General features: G+C 37.1%; 1 protein-coding gene across 1 annotated transcript in view; it reads left to right on the forward strand.

Annotated features, from left to right (window-relative positions):
- Nucleotides 1-22,765, forward strand: part of CSMD1 (CUB and Sushi multiple domains 1) — a 945,929-nt gene that overhangs the window by 300,894 nt on the left and 622,270 nt on the right. Inside the window, exon 3 of the mRNA XM_030448332.1 lies at nucleotides 8,420-8,532. Within this exon, the coding sequence (XP_030304192.1) occupies nucleotides 8,420-8,532 (113 nt within the window). The remainder of the gene's footprint in view (nucleotides 1-8,419; nucleotides 8,533-22,765) is intronic.

A 22,765-nucleotide genomic window follows, 5' to 3' on the forward strand; every position in this document is an offset into this window, starting at 1 on the left:
TCCTTCCCTTATTTGCAAAAAATTGTGTAATTCCTGCAATTAATTAAATAACACCCAGGTGAGAGAGTAGCCTTTGTGTACTGCTAGTATTGGTGCCCCTCTAATTAAGTACACGCAACTTAATTGTCTCTAGTTAGTAGAATGGAGAAGAACCTGATGTTAATAATCAAATGAGGGATCAGGGAGCAGCTGAGGGGTTTGCAGGAGTTTCCTGGGGTATAGGAGAGACAGCTGGTGCAACAAGTCTTCGTGGCTATCTTATAGGAGATTTGTGAATTTAGTTTTCTAGAGAGTGGGCCACTAGAAAACTAGTAGCTGGCTTCTGCCACGTCACTGTGTGCCTAGGGCCTGAGGGAATCTGAAGAGGGAGGAGTCTGAATCTGGAGAATAGCACAGAAGACATGGCCCTGCTGAAGTAAGAAATGTTAGAGCTAAGAGTTTTAATTAATGATTTTTTAATTTTAGGAAAGAATGCTGAATAACACTTGTCAATAAGAGATGTTGCTGTGTGGGTTTTTTATGCTAGAGAGGAGGGAAAACAAAGAGGAATTCCTTTGCAGGGGACTAGCTGTGCTCTCTGAGCTGAGGTTCTCCTGTAGCACTGTGTCATTTTTTTTTAAGGGAACAGTCAGCATTACCTTAAGTTAAGAAAAACCATTGAATTAGAGTCTTTGAATGAAAAACTTGACCTTGAACTGTTTGGTTTATGAATATTTTTTTTTTCTGAGACCTAAAGTTGAGGCTAGAGTTAGTGTTAATGCATATGTATATTTATCCTATCTTCTGTCATAAAAATTGTTATAACTTGTATGTCTTAGAGTAGTTTCTCATCCCTTTAGGTAGGAGTTAGTATCTGAGTGAGGTTTTAAATCTTCAATTTCTCTTGGTAACAGAATGATTGTAAATCACTAAGATAAGGCTGCTGAGGTTTCACATGTGGCAGGCAAGAGCCTGTTTTACTTGAATGGGTATGTTGGACTTCTGGCTTTATATAACATTAGGTGTCCTAAAATGGGTAAATCTTCTCAACACTGATAGCAAGTACAGACAGGAGCTGGCTGCCAGGGTTGGCATCTCATCATGATGAACAAAACAGGGGAAGTCCCTATAGAAGTTTCAGCTGTGCTTTTCTTGCTCCTGCAGATCAACCTGCTATAGCATGAACAAAGCAGACAGCTTTTTTTTTTGCTCTTTTTTTTTTTAATTTATTTTTTGCCTTTTTTTTTTCTTGCTTTTTTTTTCCCTAAACTTGATTTATCTCTGGCATTTGGAAGAGTCAGCTTAGCTCCAGAACAGCAGCCACTTATGGTAATGGATGGGAGAGATGAAAATTCTGTTGGGAAATAATACTGCAAAAATCAATCTGCATTTGTTTCTTTGAGTATACTTTATTGGTGGCTACTCTTTGAATTACTAAAAGCTAGCATTTTTAGAATAGCTGTATAATATTAGGTATATAATATTATTTTGTTGTGTGAAATTTCACTATGAAACTTCGTAATGTTTTAAAAGTATGTCTTTATTATGTGAGGTGCAATTCTATCTTTGAAATAAGTCTTATGGGGAGGGGGTGGGAAATATAATCATAGACTAGAAATCAATATTTGAGTCTTGAAGGTGCCTTTACATGCATCTTTGCTAATTATACAACTAAATACTTACTGGACTGTCCTGAATATCAGTCTCTGGTTTGAACTAAAATTTATTGGTAAGAGAAACTTGAACCCTTACAGCTCTTCTGTTTACGCTCTTTTAAAAGATTGAGACCAACTTTATTTTTAAATAATAGGCCTTTAGTGAAAGTATACACATATTTTTTATCAGATATAATTTTTTTCTACTTGCTGTCAACTTGCAACTCTGAATTTAATGCCAAAGTGCTGTGTGTGGAGAGGACATGACTGCAGTGCTTTAAGTGCTACTCAACTAAGATTGCTTCACTGTGCTGCTCACAAGAGTTTCACTTGGCCAGTAGTACCCAGTAGTACCCCATGTTTGTAAAGTTAATGTGCTATAACTTAGCTATGCACTTAGCCTTCCAGATTCAAACCCAGGAAGATAAGTGTTGGGGGTGGTTTGGTTTTTTTTTTTTTGGCACCTGGCAGATCTTCAAAATAGCACCTCTTCATCTCCTCTTTATTTGTAGCAGGGAATTTAAGAGCTTATGTCTTCATAAAAGGTCATTTTATCGATGTGTGTCCTGTAATCCCGTTTGTTCTCATACCACTGCTGCTGAGTAATTACTGGAGTTACCACCTTCTTGTAAATTACCACAATAGCTTTTCTTCTGTTCAGGTAGTTTACTTCAAATTACTAAAATAATCTGATCTGACTCTTTAACACATAAAATTGCAGTGCACTTGAAGAGATGATGCTTTTGAAGTGTTCCCTGCTGGTATCATCAAGGCTTCCCAGGGTGCAGGTGCCTGGGTGCTGGCAGGGGGCTGCTGCAGGGTCTCTGCCAGGAGAGGCCCGGGCTGCCCAGTGCGGGTTCCAGGCGGTTCCATCCAGTTCCAGGCGGTTCCATCCAGTTCCAGGCCAGCGTCAGAGCTGAGACCCCAGCCAGTTGGTGTCCCCTCAGGGAGAGGGGAAGCATGGGAGAAAGGAGGGAAAACACCACAGAGAGAAAGGAACAAAAAGTGAGAGAAACAGCTCTGTGACCACCCTCGATGTGAGAGAGGAAGGGAGAGGAGGTGGTGCAGGCACCGGAGCAGAGATTCCCCCTCAGCCTTTGAGGAGGCCTCAGGTGGAGCAGGTAGATGTTTCCTGAAGAAACTACAGCCCTTGGAGAGCTCAGTCTGGAGCAGGGTAAAAGCGTAATGGGGAAGGAGCAGCAGGGAGAATCTGTTACAGACTGACCCCAGGCACCAGTGCCCACCCCCCTGCATGGCCTGAGGGGAGAGGTAAAGGAGCTGGGGATGAAGGAGTGAAGTTGAGCCTGGGAAGGAACAGGACTGGGAGAGGGGTTTGATTTTATTTATTATTGTTTTTCACCATCTAAGCATGTTTTCATTGGCAATAAATTAAACTAATTCTCCCCAAATCAAGTCTGTTCTGCCCACAACAGTAGTCAGTAATCTCCCTATCTTTATCCCCATCAAGGAGCGTCTCCATCTTGTTTCTTCCTCCCTGCCCTGCTGAGGAGGGTCAGTGAGAGCTGCTCGATGATGGTCTTGTCAGGTAGCCAACATCAGCTGGCCACACAAGCAGTCATAGATAAATGAATAGAATCAGTAATAAATGCCAGGAGTCCATAGAGACATACCTTAAATGTTTTTTGGATTTTTTTTTTCTTCAGATGCCTAGCATCATATAAGGTTATTGGCTGTTGCAGGTGTTGGTTGCCTGCAATATGGAAGGGCTTTGCTTGATTTTACTGACAGTAGAGTTCTAGGATAATTTCCAGTTAAGAAAAATTTTGAACATTATAGGTGTATTGTACTTAGTATTCAACCTCTGTGATGCATTGAGATATTTTTGGAGAACTACAATAGATAGCCTAAAGCTTTAGTCTTTGAGGGTTCCCTTTGACTTGCCTCGTTTTCTGATCTGTGCTTGATCAGCGCAATCTTTGAAGTAGCACCTGCCAGTAACTGTGTTTTCATGTGGTATGGTGAGTTTAATACAGAATAAGCTTATGGATCTCCTCTGTGTGAAATAATAAGAATAATATGCCAAATCTGAAAAGATATTACACTGATGGCAGACAGCTCTTTCCTGTTTCCTATGGCAATTTATTACTTATATCACTTTATGGTAAAATGTGCGAAATACTAGGTATTTTTCCTCCTACAGATTCTGAGGCAGGAAAAAAATTCTCAGATCTTGTAATTTATCTATGCTTTTCTCAAAACTGCTTTTGGGCTAATTCAATGCAACTTGTACTTTACCTTGCTAATAACATCGATCCTTTTGGCTAATAGCTTTTGCAAGAGACATCTGTTAGCTACTTTCAGGCAAGATGTTTTGTCTTAGTCAGAGGCTCTGGGTACTTCTGAGAACAAACTGTACAGATGTATGAGCAGAGCTCATGTATGTGTGTGTATAGATCAGTAGCAATTCTAAAAATGCTTAAAAGATATGAATTTCCTCTTAATTATAATGTCTTTGTAAATTTCATGGCCTAATTTGGAAATAGAATCAGTCCTTACAGGTGCAGGGTCCTCCCTCTCTGAGTCTTGGGTGTTTTGCTCTTTGAATTTCCCCAGAAATTTATTAGACCTTGACAAAGTTGTCATATGTGATAACCTGAACATGTGATTTTTGTACTACAGGCAGCTGTAGGAATACATACATACATAAGCTAGAAAATAAAAAGGGAAAAATGCTTTTATTTTGCCTTTGCAAAAACTTGCTGTTTGTGAAATCAGTACATACTCTTGTTAAGGCAGTCTGCTCATATGGGACTTCTCATGCTGGATAGCTGTTCCTCATAAAGCTGTTCCCAAAAGCTTCATTTGCAACATTTGACCATTTTGGCCATCAGGGTGCTGCAAAATGTTTATTAAAAAAAATAATCTAGAGACTTTGGGAACAAGAATGTAATGGTTCCCACTGGAGAGGAGTAAAGCTGCTTTTCTATAAAGGATGTCTTCAAAATGCCTGCAAAGATCAGTTCATCTTTAACCATGCTTGAAGGCCTCTCTGTTTCTGCATGAACAGCTGAGACTTAAATTGCACAACCACGCTCAGCAAAAGTTCAATCCCTAATGAAATTATGCTCATAAACAAAATGTCTTGGGCTGATCTGATTGTACTTAAATCAGAAACTACTGAATTAAATGTTTTTCTTATAGGAGTGGGTTGTGATAGGGACTCTGCCTATGCCTTCTTTATGGGTCATGGGTTGATTGAATGATTTGGGTTAGGGGATGCTACAGTCATTCAATCTTATCTCCTACTGACATTGGGGCTAAGTCTGAAGATAGTTGATGCTGTTCAGAGCATCAAGTTTCCAGAAGCTCCATGGATGGACATGGTAGAGCCTCTCTGGGTCTTGGTTCCAGTGTATCACTGTCATTGAGGTCTTTTTTTTTCTAATACAAAAATGGAGTTTTTCATGTTGCATATTGCCTGTTACTTCCCATCTTTTTTGCACTTCCTGAAAGAAGCTGTTCTGTTTTGGTTTTTTTTTTTTTCTTTTCTACGCTGCTGCAATAGGTGGCTGAAGACAACAGTCAAGTTCACCTTGTAGCTGTCATCTTCTAAGAATTTGACAAATGCATTCCTTCAGCCTCCTGATTGTTTGCTACAGGCCCCCAACCATATTTGCAATGCCCCAGAGGACTTGCCAAACTTCTGTTTAGTACCAGGAAGTCCCAAAAATATGCTCCCACAGGTAGAGGATAGAAAAGTTCTGAGGAGAGACAGCTGGACCTAATGGTACACTTATTGGAAAAAAAATAAATCAATGTATAAAGATCTTTGAATTACAATGGAAAATTAAAAATGTGGTGGTTTGGGTTTCTTTTTTTTTGCCCTGACACAGAGGCTAAACTCAGAACTTGTCTACCATTGTTTTGTATTAAAAGTTTCATTTCTTTCTTATAGAAAAGACAAATGTGTTCTTTCTGTGGTTAAAAAGTATTACAGTGTGTGTGTTTTCTGCAGATAATTGCTACTGAAAGTTAAGAAAGTAGCAGTATTTTAAGCTTAAAGTATTGCCATATGCTTAGTATGAAGTAGTACAAGTTTATTATATATCAGTTTTATTAGCAGAAGGACTTGAAACGATTTGTCCTTTTTAGCACAAATGCTTCTTTCTAAACAAGATCCCTTTCTGGTTGCAGTTAAGGCCTGCACATTAATTGCAGAGAAACATTTCCTAAATGAAGCAATGTTTGAAGGTGTGGGATTTTTCTGCATGATGGAATGAATGTGCAAAACACATTATGATTCATGAGCTACAAGTGCCTAGCAAAAATGCTAGTAAGGAAAAGGACTTGGTATGTTAGCAGTATTTTAATTCTGGAAATCTCTGAAGAATAATACTAGATTTGAATCTGCTGTCTAGTTTTTGTTTGCATTTAATTTCATGGCATTTGATATCTCTGAATTTGTTAAGCACTATGAAATATGTCAGGCAACATGGGTGCTACAAAAGCACCCAGATAGTTTGTTGAATGACTAAAATACAGAATTTTTGTATTTGAGATTGTTCCATAATCTTTTTTTTTGGATGATTGTAGTATAAAGTACTTTGGTATTAAAAACAAAACAAAAACAAAACAAACCTTCAAGTTGATGTGGTAATTCATTTATGTTTTTCACATGCTTGCCTTTTTCTATGTCTGTAACACCTTCAAGTGATATAAAATTTAAGGTATAAAAGACTATATTCGTCTTCCTTTAATGCAAGTTGTAATTTTCCTTACCTAAAAAATAACGTCCTGGTATTTCAAGGGTTATACTATAGACATAATTTTATTTACTGAGCAGATAAAGAATCTATATTTTAGGAGTGATAGGTCTTATCAAAGCAGGTAGGTCTGGAAATTATCATGAGCTCAGGATGTCCAGTCACTCTGAAATAAGTTCATTTGTAGCATCCAAAGGTGTACCAAGTGCAGCAAGCACTGATCAGGAACAAGGTTGTTAAAGCTGTGCAGTTTTTCATTGATACAACTTTTTTATTTTTTAATTTTTTCTAGCTCTCACATACTGAGAAGTATTGAGGCTAGCTACTTCTATCTGTGTGACTCAACCTGATTTTTCTTCCTTGATCTACAATGCATGCTAGCTTCTTGTATTTCAGCAAAAATGTTAGAAAGTACTGTAGTGCTATCAAAATAAACAACCCTTAAAACCAGAACTCTTTGAATACCTTCTCAAAGAAGAAAGAGACATGTAAGTAAGATCAGAAAATACATAACCTAAATTAATAATGAATTGTCATACAGTACACTCCAGATCTAGGGCAGTAGTGATAGCCACTCTGATTTATTAAATAGAACAAGAGACATTTTGCTAAAACTTGCAATGTCTAGCAAAGGTGAGAAAACAGGAAAGTCTGAATAGAAGATGTGTCAAACCTCATGGAAGTTCTGCTGTTTGAGCACTGAGGGAAAAATCAACCTGATTGTTCCTGGAATCAGAATAAATGAGGTGGAAAAGGAGTAATAGGTTGACAAGCAGACATAAGGTGAAAAGATTAGAGCAAACAGCTAATTAGCACATAGTAGGAAATGTTGTTTAAAAGAAAAGTTACAGAAATCTTTTTGCTGACTTAGGTTGCCTTGGCTTAATACCTTCATCTGTATTTAAAGCTCACTTTCATCTCTGACTCATCCAGGTCTTTGTTTTCCAAAGCTCAAAGTTAGAAAGCAGTGGGGAACCTCCTGACTGGTGTTATTCAAGGATGGAATTCCTCTTACATATTTTAATGTATGAGAGTGGTTTTAAATAAGCCTAATTTTAAAAAGAACTTCTCATTCAGTGATACTGCTGTACTGGTATGTTGGTTTTGTTTACAGCTATTTATCTTCAGCAGTTCAATTAGTGAACTATAACGTTGTAGAGTAGATTTCAAATGCAAGACTTCTTTAAAGTGTTTGAATTCAAAAAGATCTTTCAGGGTGAAATTTGAACAAAAGGTTCCTTTTCATGTGTTGCCCTGGAGCCAGGGGATCACATACCCCTCTGCAGAACACAGAATTAGCTAGTGGTATGAGCTGACAGTATAGTTTGGGATTTGTGGGACAGTAATGTCTTATGTCAGTAACTTATGTCTTAAGCAAAGTTACTCTGATCATTGAGAAGTCAACAGCTCACTAGTATTAGCCAGGTCTAATATTTTGTCTTTAGTGATGTATTAATAAAGTATGTAAAAATTTTTCCATCTGTGTTAGCCTCAAAATAAATCAAAATGTTTATTTGGGGAAATTATCTTAAAATCTGTATTGCAGTATGATTACGGCTTATCCAAAATTCTGTTTGGTAAAGGTAAGACTGCTAGTAAGATGGGAAATGTAATTGCTCTGAATCTGTTACATGGAAGTGTGGTATTTTTGTTTTCTGATCAGTTCCAGTTCATGTATATGATGTTGATGATGTGAGATCTATGCTTTTCCTGACGTAACAGCTGGAGCATGGAAAGGATAGTCCATGCTAACAAGTTAAGGCCTATGTATCTACTTCTAGACATCCTAGATGTAGCTATCCTCATCTTAAAATGAGTAAAAAAAAATTTGTCTTTGGTAGGTACAAGTAGATCTGTCATTTAGTGTTCTCTTTTGGGTGCTCAGTTGTGTTAAAACTGGATGGTTAAAAAGCTTCAGAACGTTTGAAATTATGCAGTGAATGTGTAGAGATTCCAGTGCATAATATATTGGAAGTTATGTTGTAGAAATATGGTGCTCATCACACCTACTGATATACTTATTTTAAAAGCTATAATAACTTGTGCCTCTTAATTTCACAGGTTATCTGGATTTCAGCTTCCATCATCTATTGTCAGCACAGGATCTATCCTCACCCTCTGTTTCACCACAGATTTTGCTGTCAGTGCTCAAGGCTTCAAAGCTATCTATGAAGGTAAGAACTGTTTCTCTACCAGGTCTCTATTCTACTTGGTAATATGTATTTTATGTTGAAATGTGATGTTTCAATTTTAATTGCTTGGAGTTTGAATCATTGGTGAATATTGCATTTTTATTTTTTTATACCTTACTTCAGTGTTGCTATATCATGCCCAGTGTCTTTATTTTGAATTTTAATTTACACTAATACTTTACTTTCTGCTGTAATTTTAAATTTAATTTGTCAGGCTTCCAAAGTTGGATGCAGAAATGCTTAGATTGACATGGTTTTCTGATTTCCTAAATTATATGGATACTAACTGGAAAAATAAAACAATAAAAAAGGCAACAGAAATGTATGTATATATAAATTTAAAAAAACAGACAACCAAAGCAGCTGAAAACTGTCTCAGTTGAAGATATTAGTCTGGAGATGACTGCACAGGTCTTTGAAAAAAAAAATTAATCCAAGCATTTCATACCTTCAAGAATTAAGCTTGTAAAACTGTACTGATACCATTTCCTTAATAGTTTGGGTTGACAAAAGACTTTGAGACTCCCTTTGTTATGGGAGGTTACCATATACAGTGGTATTAAGCTAGTTGCTTAGTGTTGGATGAGGGGTTTTGAGTGGAACTTCAGGATTGCTTTCAGACTCAGTGTGTCGTTTTTTTTACTATTTTTTTATTCATGCAGAATCCAGGGCTTTGAGTTGTGGAAGTTGTGCAGATTGTTAAGTTTCAAGTTATTTCTCAAATGCAAAGATATTTTTCTGTCATTTCATGGGTATAATCCAGGGTTCTCTGGAAAAGCTGTCTACAGTCATTTAGATGACAGAATTTAAAAGGAAAGATTTTTATCAATGGGGGATTGCTGTAGGAACCCTGAATCTCAAAAGCAGTATGATTTGATTTGAGCTGTTTACTAGGACTGATGTTTGCAAGTGTGTAAATCTATTACATTGGTCCCCACTTTTTCAAAAGTTAAAGTAACTTAATTGTCTTCAAATACTTCAACTTTGATTACATTTCTCCTTGAACTATTCACAGCTACTTGAAACTTGATCTCCCTGGGTAATATGTCTTCTCAGTATTGATGTGTATCTTGGTATCATATTTGATTAATGTTTTGAAACAGCAGTGGCTTTTAAGGTCTTTTGGATTCAATCTACTCTGAGTGTGTTGCCTAGGTGTGACACAGAGGTGTAATGAATAACTTAAAACACTTTTGAGCTTTTTCTGTTAGAGATGAGTAGCTCAACAGTCTTTCCTTGGGCCCTATTCCTCCCTTTCTTTGTCACCAAAGCTTCATCACCTGGTAAGCAAGTTAATCTTTTTAACTCTTTTTTTTAACAGAGATGAGGTCTGTGAGGAAATGCTAGGAAGGTTCCATTTTAATAGTCTTTTGCAAGCTTCATTAGGTAATCTGAAAGGAACATCACAAATCATGAACACAGCAGGAACTGGTTTTGTTACCTCAATAGGAAGTTGCTTTCTACGTGCCTGTTACCTTTCTTTTCTAGCAGGTGCATACGATAGCATATTTCATACTTTTGTGCAATCTGAGCAGTTTGTTTCTCATATTGAAAAAGACAGTGAAGAATTCTACAGGATGTTTCCTGACTGTCAGTTTAGGAACACATGCACAGAGCCACAGGCTGTAGTATAATGACACTTCCTGCTGGCCTACTTTCCTGTAAAACCCCAGCAGGAAGAGCTGTAATTAACACTGACAGGTAGCACTACTCTCTGGTTAAACAACACTGCCCCCTTTCAAATTTAGTGCTGTAAACCTGGCATTGACCATGAGCTTTAAATTGACTTCAAAATATGAATCCAGCTCCAGAAGAAATGGTGAATGTCACCCAAGTGACAGCATTTCAGTGTACTGACAGGCACTGGGGACTGAAGGTTTGGGAAGAATTTGTAGCAGTGAAGGATTGGTTGTATTTTTTGTGAAAGCTCAGGGTTATTTCTGCTGCAATGGCCAGTTGAGTTGTTGAAGCCCTGTAGTTCAAGACCTCCTGTAACTGTTCCCTAAAGTGCTTATTCTGAATAGTTATTGTTTCTGGCTCCTATGCTGTGTGTAATTTTGTGCATATGCAGGTGACCGATTCCTCTGGGACAGTGGAATCCAGACCAGGTGTTACCAGTCACTGAAAGTCTTTTTTATCACTCTGTGAGCTACTCCATCCATAAGAGAGTTTACTTTTACTACATTTATCTATCTACTTATTCCTGATTCTAACCTGCTCTTTCATTCTTCTCTTAAGTGAATAACTCTTCAGCTAGAAGTGTGGGGAGCATCAGAGTGGCATTGACAGTTGCCATATAAGAGTCTGGGACACTATGGGGTCATAATGCAGAGTTTAACAGATGCTGGTTTAAACATCTTCATTGGAGTGAATATCTAACTGCATGTCAGATGGCAAGGACAGTATAAAAACTTTGAGGTTTTTAATAGTACCTGAAGGAGAAATATGTAACAGTTTTTTATAGTAGTAAAGTCTACAACATTCAAAAGCTAAGGAATTCTAACATACTGGGAACAGGAAAAAAAAAAAAGCTCAACATCACTATGCAAAGGAATGATAAGGAGTCATTCTGGAATTACACCACTTGTCTCAAAGTAGCAGATGAAGTCAGTCTGAAAAATCCAAATATTTGGACTAATGAAGAAACCAATTTACATAAACTTTACATGTTCTGGGAGGCTGCAAAATGAGTGTTTTTTAATTCTTGTGACAGGACACTTCTGAAGAGTAAAATTTAATCTTGCTACATTTAAAAAAAAAAGATTGATTAATGTCATCAAAGTTAACTCTTCTATTGAAAATCAGTATTTTAAATGTGATCATGTGGGGGAAAAGCTAGTGTTTTGACAACACTGGTTTTTGCCTCTCAAAATAAGGGGCGGGTCTTAGAGTCTTTGCTGTGCTGAGCTTCAGCTTTGCAGAGCAAAGGGGATGCTGTTGGGAGGTTTCACCGTGGCAGTCTGCAGCTCTTTTTAACTTAAACTCCTTGGTGAGTGAGGGAAGGGCAGTGAACTAGGAAAGAAGGCATATGAGCCACTGCAAGACCTCCTGAAAAGCCTCTGAAGTTACAGCCACACTGGTATCCCTGACAGAGGGAGAACACTATATCCAGTTCCCTGGGCTGAGTTTCTTACATATTTGTTTTACTGAGTGTATTTTTAATTTATGACCACATGAATATTAATTGTTAACTAAATCTCATTTTGTGGCAGTAGACCAGTGAGAGCCATCTAGCTTTAACAAGACACCGATGTCACTGGGCAGTTGCTGAGTTCTTAGGCTGGAATGTTGGTTTCTTTACCTTACCAGATTTATGTGTCAATTTCTGAGAATCTCTAGTATTTTTAACTGGTAATACTTCCATCTTCCTCAGTGATCAGATCAGCACTCTAAACTTTCAGTACATATTGAAGCTTGATTTATTTTCTGGAAATAAAATTATCAAGTAATAAATACATATATTGGTGAAAAGAACTTAATTTTGGAAGTAGTATTTATTCTGCTAGGTGGTATCCAGACAGTTGTCATCACTGTTGGGTAATAATTGAATCTAAGTCCTAAGTGATGGGATTGGGGAGTTGAGGGATAGATCCTATTTCAGTACTGTGTGGTGTGGTTTTTTGTTTTTGTTTTTTTTGTTGTTTTTTTTTAATAGACAGTCCTCATCATATAAAACATGCTTAGGCTTTGCAGGGGCTGCATGGGAAAAGTAGTGAAGTACTTGTGGCTTGTGCAATTTCATTTAATTCCCTGCTAAAATCAGTTTGATTCCTATTTTCTAGAAGGTGATTTGCAAACTTTTTAAAAATAAGCACTTTAAGGGCAACAAACAGACATGAATATTCAGCATTGCTATATCATTGTAGTAATGTTCTTTAAAAAGTCAGAAATATTTCCCCCCCATACGGAACACTCGCATATAGTTGAAAATACAGAAAAGTGCTCTTTAAATGCACTATTGGAAGTGTGATACACAAGTAAATTTAATTGGAGTAATGTGTGGCAGAACTGACATATGGTCAGTCTTCTAGTGAACTGGTGTGCCCTATGACCTGGGGAGTCCAGTTGTTATGTGCAGAAAATTAAGTAAAAGTAGAAAAGTTTAATTCAGACTACATTGTTAGTCATCAGTGTAAAATAAAATGTCATGGGGCTTAGTTTATATTTTGCTATACTAGGGTTGGCCTCCTAACACTGAACTGCCTTTAAAGGTTAATAATGTTGGTTCATTCTAAGCTATCTCTGTTTTTGTGTGTGTGGTTTTTGTTGTTTCTAAGCATATTTTGTAAAGCAGAATTGATGGACAGCATTTAAACAACAAGCCAGATGTGCTGGACTTGTGTGCTAGTACCTTTCCTTGGCCTCTGTTCTATAGTGCAAGGTTTTCTCTGCCAAAGGAAGATCTCTGTCATGGCCCTCTATCCTACATGCCCTCAGGGCATACTTTTTTATTTATGTTTTTGCTGCTTTTTGAATTCTAAAAGCTTTCTGCTCAAGCTCAGCAGTAACATTTGCATTGGTATTCCCACATTCTGCCTTAAGCTTCATCCCAGAAGCTTGTTTTTAAATCTCTTTCAGTATGAACAGGAGAGAGTAGCAATAAACTCCCACAGTGTAAATTCTTTGAAGACATTTTCTTTTTCTTTTGACTCGTGTTGCTTGTATTCTCTCTGAGTATTTGTTATTTGGTGTGTTCCCTTATATTTTATCATTTGATACTTTGAAGTATTTAAAACAAAAAAATCAAACACTTCTCCAACCAACTTGGAATAAATAATCTCTGTTGTATTGATTCAATGATTTTACCAAGATACCTTTCCTGAGACTACAATTTTTCTAGTCAACATGGACCCAGTCAAGATAAGACCTCTGGACTTAAGCTTATGTTTCTCATAAGTTTATGTTTCTCAGTTTTTGTTTGTTTGCTTCACTCAAATACCAAAATACTTTTCCTCCACTCTTAACATCTGCTTTTCATTGGGTCAGCACTTTACACTGCTTCCTACTTGCCCATGAGTCTAACTGTAATTTAATAGCTGTGTAGTTCACTCAACAAACTGTGATATAATAAGTAGGTACTCCCTGGGAATGGGCATGTTCAAACAAACTGAATAATTTTCAGCAAGTATTTTAAGTTGACAGTAGGAAGCTGAGTTGCCAAGAAGATAACCGACTTTTATGTAACTCATATGCATAACCATCCCATCTATTCAGTGTGAGATGAGTAGTCTCCTGAATCTTCAGTTGTTGACAGTTTATCTCCATGGGTTAGTCATAGGTCCTGTTTTATCTATTAGGTAATGTTTCATGTGGAGTGTTCCAATAATCTGAGACTTTGAATATGACTCCTGAACCTCAGTGGATTAGCATATTCAGATACGAAGAGGCCAAAAGATTATCATGAATATTTAAGAATGACACTGAGAGCTATGCAGCTCTTTCTATATTCCATTGCATGGTGGTTTTGGAAGGATTCATTTCACTGCTCCCAAATCTGTAAATATTCTCTCCTCTACTGTGAGGTCTGAGTAAAAAAGCAATATAAATTTTAATCAGAGTTGAATCTCTTTAAATGTTAAACTGCATTTTTTAGCATTTTTTTTTGTAAGAAAACAAAACTAACACCAAAAATACAGTAAAAATGGTAGGGATATTGTAAATGTAATCTTGCAGCTATTTAGATAGCCAGTTTACTGCTGACTGTTAGTGTCATTGACCAAAAACATATGTTAATAGCCTGATACCTTTCTATTTTGGTTAATAAGTCTTGCTTACATTTTTGGTAGTTTGTTTGTGTGCGTTTGTGTGTGTTTACCAGTGGCCAAGTAAGTAAAAACTTTAAATAATGAAAGCATAGAGTGAGATGGGATCATCTTAGGCTGAAATTGGTATCTGTACCTATTTGGAGCAGAAGTAATTGTTTTCTGAGGATGATATTATTTAATTTTATTTTTAAATGTTTTCTAAAGATTTCCTTTGTTCACTGAAGTCCTTAAAGAAACATTTTTCCATTGTCTAGCAAATATTCTTAAAAATAACATCTCTTTGGAATGATACAATCTGAATGACTTAACGCTGACATACAGGAAAGAAATCATAATGTGATTAAAAATAAAGCTGATATTTTATGTGTCAAAACATGACATAATATGTAGCAGCAAAATCTTAGGGCTCAAGAGGTCTGGTTGTGCTGTGGGACTTCTTATTGCAGTTATAGAATATCAGTGAATCAGGTGTCAAAAGCTCTTAAGCCTTCAGGTATTCTGAAAACTTGTTAAAAAGAAATTGGATGTTCTTTTGTGATGAGAGAGAGCGCTAAAATAGTCTGCTGGTACTCTGAATTGTATGAATAGATTTGAAACTTGATCAAAATGTTAAATCTATTGGGAACTGAATTTGGTTCAGGAGTGGAAGGTATTGACTGCACTCCCGTGCCTTCTCTTTCCAGTCCTTCATATATGAAGGAATTGCATAGAAGAAATATTTTATTTAAAATGAGTGTACTCTTATACTCTACAACTTTCTTTCTGTATCTCCCTCCAGCCAACTGTAGTCTGTTCAAACTTCACTTGGCTTGAACTTCTGGTTTTGGACACGGTCTTTTTCTCTTTACCAATGTGGAAATTAAAATATTGCCAGTGCCTTGTGCACATTACCAAACTATTAAGTGGAATTTCATGGTGCATTTATAGCCAGACTTCTATCTGGCTGAAGAGTTAAGTCCTATTTCCTTTTCTAATTATCAGATATATTCAATAGTGTTTACTTATCTTCAGAATGGTCCCCATTAATGAGACAGTCCCAGATGAAATGCAACTGACACTTATCTTTCTTTTAATGAATATGAAGAAATCTGATACTATGGCTTGCTTGATTTCTGATCTCATTTGTAAATGAAGTTAATCTGTTGGCTGTTGCAAAGTAGGGGAAGTTGTATTGAACTTCTCATCTCTCAGATAATAAAAGTGCATTTTCAGCTATACTAGTTAATTTCTGGTTTGTAGTAGTCTTCAGTGCTTTTTCCCCCCCTCAGCTATTTTCCTTAATTTATTGTAGTATCACTTTTTATTATTAAAACTATATTTCTGCCTTTAAAAAAGGTCTCTGCAGCCTACTAAGAGTCACTGTTGATAACTACTTCATATTTATCACAAAGTAGCTTGCAAGGACAAAGGTGGGTTATGTCTTTAGTGTCTTTTGGTTGCAAAAATAAAAGAAAATGGAAAAATCTCTATTCTATCTGGAATAATTTTCTTCATATTTTTATTCATTCGAACTGGCAAAGAGAGTAAGTAGAGTGTTGCAGAGTGCTATTATTATTACTGGAATAAAACCTCTGAGTTAGCCAGAGAATGGAACTTTGGGTTTGTTATGTTACTGTAGCCAGCATCTGTTTTCCTGATTAATTAAAGGTCATATAATTTGCAATGTTAGATTGATAGCATTTAATACAGACACATTCCTGGCTTTTCATCTCTTGAATAACTTAAATCAATAATAATTGTACTTTGAATTACTTTGTTATTCATAGCCTTCCCTTATATAGAGGGTTTAATTTGCATAACCTTTTAAGTTTTTCTTACGTAACTGGGTTAAAAAGGCTGATATCTAGAACTTTGCAACAAAATGTACTCATCAGAACAAGCATGTTGACATTTTGACAAAGGCATTGATCTTGTTCAGTACTGAATAAAGTATCTGGTGTGCCATTCACCTATTAATTATGAAGACAGGGAGTAGATTGACTGTAGTACACAATGCAGGCACTGTGTTTCAGTTACAACTTTTGAGATTTGTTCAGATCTTTCACATAATTTTTACCTTATATATATTAGAATTCTGTATTTTCATACAGTACTGCTGGACCCGTTTTTGTATCACCTATCTGAATGCTCCTTATTTACCCAAGCTCTCTCTACCTTCCTTTAAGAACCACTTTGAGAACTTAACTGTATTTTGTATTTGCATCCTTTAACTGTAAATTTTAACATTTCATCTTCTATGTATGTATTGAGACTTGCGAGAAATTTTATTGAGTTATTCATGCATGTCACACTTCCAAGAAATCTTGCCATAAAGTTCTGTGAAACTGATTTATTGAATTGACCTGAAAAGGCCTCAGGGAGGCATAGAAGTTCACAAAATCTCCTTCTCTTTGTTTGATCCATGCCTTTCTTACACTTGTTTACCACGGCAAGGTACACCTGTGTGATTTCAGTGGATTAAAAAGTCATAATGTTAAAAAAGTTTTAGATGCATGAAATCTTATTTATAGGGAAAGAAGCAACATGATGTGTTTGTGTATTTCTGTGTGTAAACCCAAGAGTTGTTAGTGTAATCAAAATCTTGTCTTGAATCAGTAGTAGTCCTGATGACCTTTTTACATAAAAGGAAAAAATAATGCATCAATAGTTAAAATAGTTGCATGCATACTTCTTTCCTAGTATTATGCTTACCCTTGTCCTACTTCTCAGTGTTTTAAGTTGATGTTACCTTCTTCCTCGCTTTAGGAGGCACTTGATGTTGTTCTTGCTTGCTAAGACAGTTTTTTATTTTTGCTGTCTTCTTTGTCCTGTGGTTCTGTATCCAATCCGTATTTACTTTCTCATGCATGTGAGATGCTGCTTTGTTCTTTGTTATTCCTAAAACCAGTTTTGTTCAGCTCTGTGTTTCTTTGGCTATGGGTGAGTTGTTTATGTGTGGACTCTGTAGTGCCAAGCCCTTGTCTCACTGCTGCTTGTTCCTATGAGTGTATTCTTTGGGGCTGCCTCTCATGTCTCCACTTTCCAAAGCCTGTGCAGTCAAACCAGGAAAAATTTCTCTTGACTGTATCGTTGTGACAGTTATAATAAATTTCATTCTGCATAGTGTAACTGTTTGCTACAGCTATCCATATAAAACTATGATTAAAAAAAGGAAAAAAGTAAAACAAATTGGCTTTAGACAGCCAGTTAATGGGAGAAATTGCTATCACAGCTGAATCAAGTAATACAAAGCTGCAGGCAGTTTAGGAGAATTTCAGAGAGTGAGCCTGACCAAGGCCTTGCAAGACCAAAACAGAGCTTATAGTTTGTTACTGGGAATGGCAGTACCAGATTAGATGGCTACATGATTACAAAGCATTGCTTAAAATAGCAACTTCTGATAAAGCTTTATTTTCCAAATTACTTAGTTTAGTCAAAGTTTTCATTAGAACCATCCACAGAAGTTTGGCTCAATGTACTAGCAGGCACTAGCCGTACCTGACTAGCTCCCTAAATTTGTGATAGCCAGCTACAGAGCCTAGCCATAAATAGTTCTAATTAAATAATTATAAAAGCAAATTAAAAAGGGATGTCTGTGTTAATATGAGATAAATAATCTTAAAGCAGAGATGCCTATGTGCCTGCTTTGACTTTACAATTGAATCTGTAGGACTAACTTGGCTGTTTTACAAGTTGACTATTTTAATCCTAGAATGGTTTGGTAGGGACTTTCAAAGGTTATCAACTTCCAACCTTCCTGCAATGAGGAGGGACCTTCCATGAGACCAGGTTGCTCAAAGCCCCATCAACCTGATGTTGAACACTACTGGGGAGAGGGCATCTACAACTTCACTCTGGACAACCCATGTCAGTGTCTCACCACCAAAAAAACCCAAATCCTGCTAATGTCTAATCTAAATCCATTCAAGGCTTTGAAACCATCACTTGCTCTTTTACTTCAGGCTTTGTTAAAAAAGGCTCCATTTCAACTATTAAAAGGCTAATGACTTACATACCTGTAGAAGCTGCTTTTGTTTTTCACATCCCCTGCCTAATTAGTCCTCAGCCATGCCTTGTCTTTCCTGATCCCATTACTGTACTCCCAGACAGAATCCCTTTATTCTTCCTGGTACGCATGTCCCTGCTTCTTAATGTAAGGTTTAGATCATGTGTCTTACTTTACAGAGTGAAAGGACCTTTAGTATAAAAAGTATGTTTCATTTCAAGAGAAAACACTCTTAATTCAACCATATTTTATTTGAGATTGTTCCCTTTTGGATCACTTTTAATTATTCTACGGATTTGAATTCTTTGAATCTTTGAGAAATCTTAATTTGGAGGCTGGAGACAAGTCCAAGACTTTCAAGAGAAAACTAGGGCATCCTCTCCCTCCCACTTCTGTTTTGATGTGGAAAACTGGTTTGGGAAGCAGAAGCTTGTGAGAAAACTGAACTTTCTGCTGAGAAATGTGTGAAATTTTTGCTTTATTCCTTAGAAGATGAAGCCATCTTGTGTACCCTGAATCTGCTGCACCCTGGGGAAGCAGAAGGAAATATGGCTAAGTGTCCTCTAACTTTGTTAGACAGATGTGGGCACCAACCCAGGGCAGTTGCTTTGCTCCTGGGTTCTTGTAAGTTTATAAGTGGTGTAGGCTTCTAAACTGACCAGCAACTAGGTGGGTGGTTTCTTTGTTGTAGTTTTTTTTTGTTTTGGTTTGGGATTTTTTTTTTTAATTAATAGATGGCTTTCTTGGTTTTAAAAAAAACTTTGCATATTTTTGTTTAAAAAATACAAATTGTAATAAAATGCCAAGGAGTGGGGAAAAAATAGGGCTAGGTGACTGGACAGCTGTTTGGTGCAGGATAGTGATGTTTTCTTCAGTGCTGTCAAGTTAGCTGTGCTGTAGGAGTTAAGTAAATAGTGAAAGTAATGCACTAAACCAAAGTGGAACATCAGCACTGTGCATGTGATCAGGCTTCACCTTGGCAAAGAAGGTCTTTCCAGCAATATGTTTTGTTGTGGTGTGTGTTTTCTTTTTTTTTTCCATCCTGTCAACTTTCACAGTTGCCCAAATCCTACCCACGTGTCATCCCTTCCTGACTTAAATCATGCTGAAATATGCATGCAAAATGTCTTATTTATCAAAATAAACCTTTACATGAAAGGCAGAAAAAAACCCGCTCAAAACCCTACTGCTGAATGTGAGAAGTCAAATATGAGCTGATTTCAGTTTGCAGATTGAAAACCATTGCTACTAGGACCCTCTGTCTGAATTCTATATTACTTTCAAGTTTTAAAGAATACTTTTGCTTTGTTTGTCATTGTATGCTTGTCAGTGGCAGGTTTTTTCTTGTTTAAAATGTAGCTTTTAAAAGAAAACTGACAATGAAACAAACTGTTTCTTTATTTCTTTGCTGTTACATGTTCTGCAAAAATAAATTTTATAATCACCTTTTATAGATACAGCAGAAATGCTTTTTGCGGTAGATCATACTCAGCACTTAAAAGTAATTTTACTGCATTAGCTGCCCCTAATTTCTCCTTGCAGCTGCTTTTTAGACTTAATAAAAAGATTAAGCTTTAAGATTAGCTATAGACTAAGGGTAACCTGGCTTTCACATTGGACTGTGTGTACTTTGGTCTGTGTGAGAGATGAGGGAATGTACATAGGAAGAAAAGTGAAAAAATACCCCTTGTAGGCTTAGTAATTGCAAGCTTTTGTTTGTGGAACTTCATGGTCAATTCAGAAATGAGTTGAACCCAGGTTTGCTTTTTCATTTTTCCTGAAATACTGATCAGAGCTCCAAACAACAAAGCAGTTAATTTTTTTTGTAGTGTTATTTATTTGTTTATTTAGCTACTTACTTTGGTTTTACTTTTAAGTGTTTGCTTGGTTGGATTTAGTTTTTTGGTAGCAATGGAATTCATTCTGCCTCTGACAAGCTGAGGGACCTTTGAACCCTGGATGTTGTATTCACTCAGAAAAGCAAAACTAGTGGAGGAATTTTAAAAAACCAACCCAACACAAACCAAAAGCCATAAAACAAAATAAGCTGTAAAGCCCACACAGTAATTACTAAAATTCAGGGACTAAATGCAGGATACACTCTGAATACAGCCTTAGCCAAAAACTAATAAAATGAGAGCATATGCTAGGAGCAGTATTGCTGCAAATTGCTTTGTGGGAATTTTTCATCAGATTTTTCTTCTTAAATTTATTTTACAGTGCTAGGGATTTGCTTCTGAACACAGGCAGGAACAATGCACTGAAACACATCCTTCTCCTTTCTGCCCCTCTCTTGGCATTCTTGAGTGAAGATCTGTTTGAGTGGCACTTTGTATATCTGCAGATAAAGCTCTGGAGTTCTGTGTCAAGCAGATTTATTTTGTGTTAAGAGATTCACAGAATTGCCTACTGTTTAGTGTGTGCCATGGTAATTAAATGGACCAGCCCATACTGATACAAGGGGTAAAACATTCTGCTTCACTTGTGAACTGATGTGATGTGGTTCTCTACCATGAGATTACCAGAGCAGTTGTCCAAAATTGGTGCCTAATTCAGTATTTTAATACTGGGATGTTTTTGTGCCATGATAGGTAAATTTGAGTTAGTGGATGTAAAATGCCAGAAAGGTAGACTTAATAGAAAAGTAAAAGAGATGCCTCAGATACATTTGCTAAACTTTGTATCATTATGTTTTTAAGTGTCAAGTGTCAACAAAAACTGAATAACAGTGTTAAATTGATTATGGCACAATGTTGGTAAAGTGAGGTGATGAGGCTATAGGTGGCACTATGAAGGTCTATTGTAACCTGTTAGGTTCAGCACACTAGGAATTTGCATTGAGATTTTATGAATCATCTTGGTCTGACCCTGTAATTAGTAAAACTCTTGAAATTGGTAGGTCTACCTGTACAAGTTCAAAATAACTGACAAGAAAAACTGGTGTTGTTCACTTGGTGTGTATTTGTATGAGGTTTTTGCATGAATGACTTATTTTTTAAAAACACTTTTGGCTTTTAAAATATGTTACAAATAGTAAGAACCAAAAACTTTAATGGAACAGATATTAAGGGCAAAATACTTACAAAACATTTGATACTGTTTGACATGACAAAAGACATGCTAACAAAGCTATGGTGAAGGAAGGAGAAAAGTATTAGAATGCAATAAATGTGAAAAACTAATTTTGTACTTTTGCTATTAGGCTTATATTGGAGAGTTGTTCTCTCTGGAATTGTAGCATGTTTAGGGTCATACTTTGGAGGAAGGAAATTTGGAATACTTAAAACCAACAAAATATAGCAAGAGAGAATTTCTTAAAACCTAGGAAATTTCTTAAGTCTAGACAGTTTCTAGGAGACTGCTTTACTCCTCCTAATGTAGGAGATTCACTCCTACATTACTTTGACAGACACAGTCAGGGGAGTCTGTATCAACCTACCAGGATGGGTATGTTGCATAAACAGAGGTTGGAGCCCATTCCTTCCCCCATTAACTTTTGATTAATGTGTGTGTTTAGATTTTTACAATAGAGAAGCTACTGAAGTCCTCATCTGACTGACATCCAAATGAGCAGAATTCAGTTTAATTTTAACATGAAGGATGCAGTGAGGTGCTAGTTTCAATGAAGGCTGGGCAGTGACTGGTTTGAGAGCAGCCCTGAGGAAAAGGGTGCTGGTGGATGAGAAGCTCAACATAAGCCATCAGTGTACTCTTGGAGCCCAGAAGCTGACCAGAGCCTTGGCTGCATCAAAAGAACCGTGGCCAGCAGGTAGAGGGAAGTGATTCTCCCCCTCTACTCTGCTCTTGTGAGGCCCCATCAGGAGTACTGCATCCAGTTCTGGGGCCCCTGTTACAGGAGGGACATGGATGTGCTGGAGTGTGTCCAGAGAAGGGCCATGAGGATGATCTAAGAGCTGCAGCACCTCTCCTAGGAAGACAGACTGAGAGAGTTGGGGTTGCTCCGTCTGGAGAGGAGAAGGCTCTAAGGAGACCTTACTGTAACCTTCCAGTATCTGAAGGGGCCCTACTGGTGGGAGACTTCTTGGGATGTCAGGTAGTGGTAGGACTAGGGGGAATGGTTTCAAACTAGAGGAGGGTAGATTTTGGTTGGAGGTTAGGAAGAAGTTCTTCCCCATGAGGGTGGTGAGACACTGGAACAGGTTGCCCAGAGAGGTGGTGGAAGCCCCATCCCTGGAGGTTTTTAAGGCCAGGTTAGATAGGGGGGTTGGAACTAGATGATCTTACAAGGTGCCTTCCAACCCTGAAAATTCTATTTTTCTGTGAAGTCTTAGCTGATTATACTACAGAATTTAAGCTAGACAGGTAAAAATGTCTGCAGCAGATTTCCCTCTCCTTAAATTCCCTGAAAAGACAAAGAAGTGTGAATGAAAAATATGAAGAATGGAAGAGAGTAAGGTCTTTCCTTTTTGGTTACAGATCTTATGCATCAACTCTGCCTGAGTTC

This window comes from Calypte anna, chromosome 3 (genome assembly GCF_003957555.1).
Source record: "Calypte anna isolate BGI_N300 chromosome 3, bCalAnn1_v1.p, whole genome shotgun sequence".
NCBI lineage: Eukaryota > Metazoa > Chordata > Aves > Apodiformes > Trochilidae > Calypte > Calypte anna.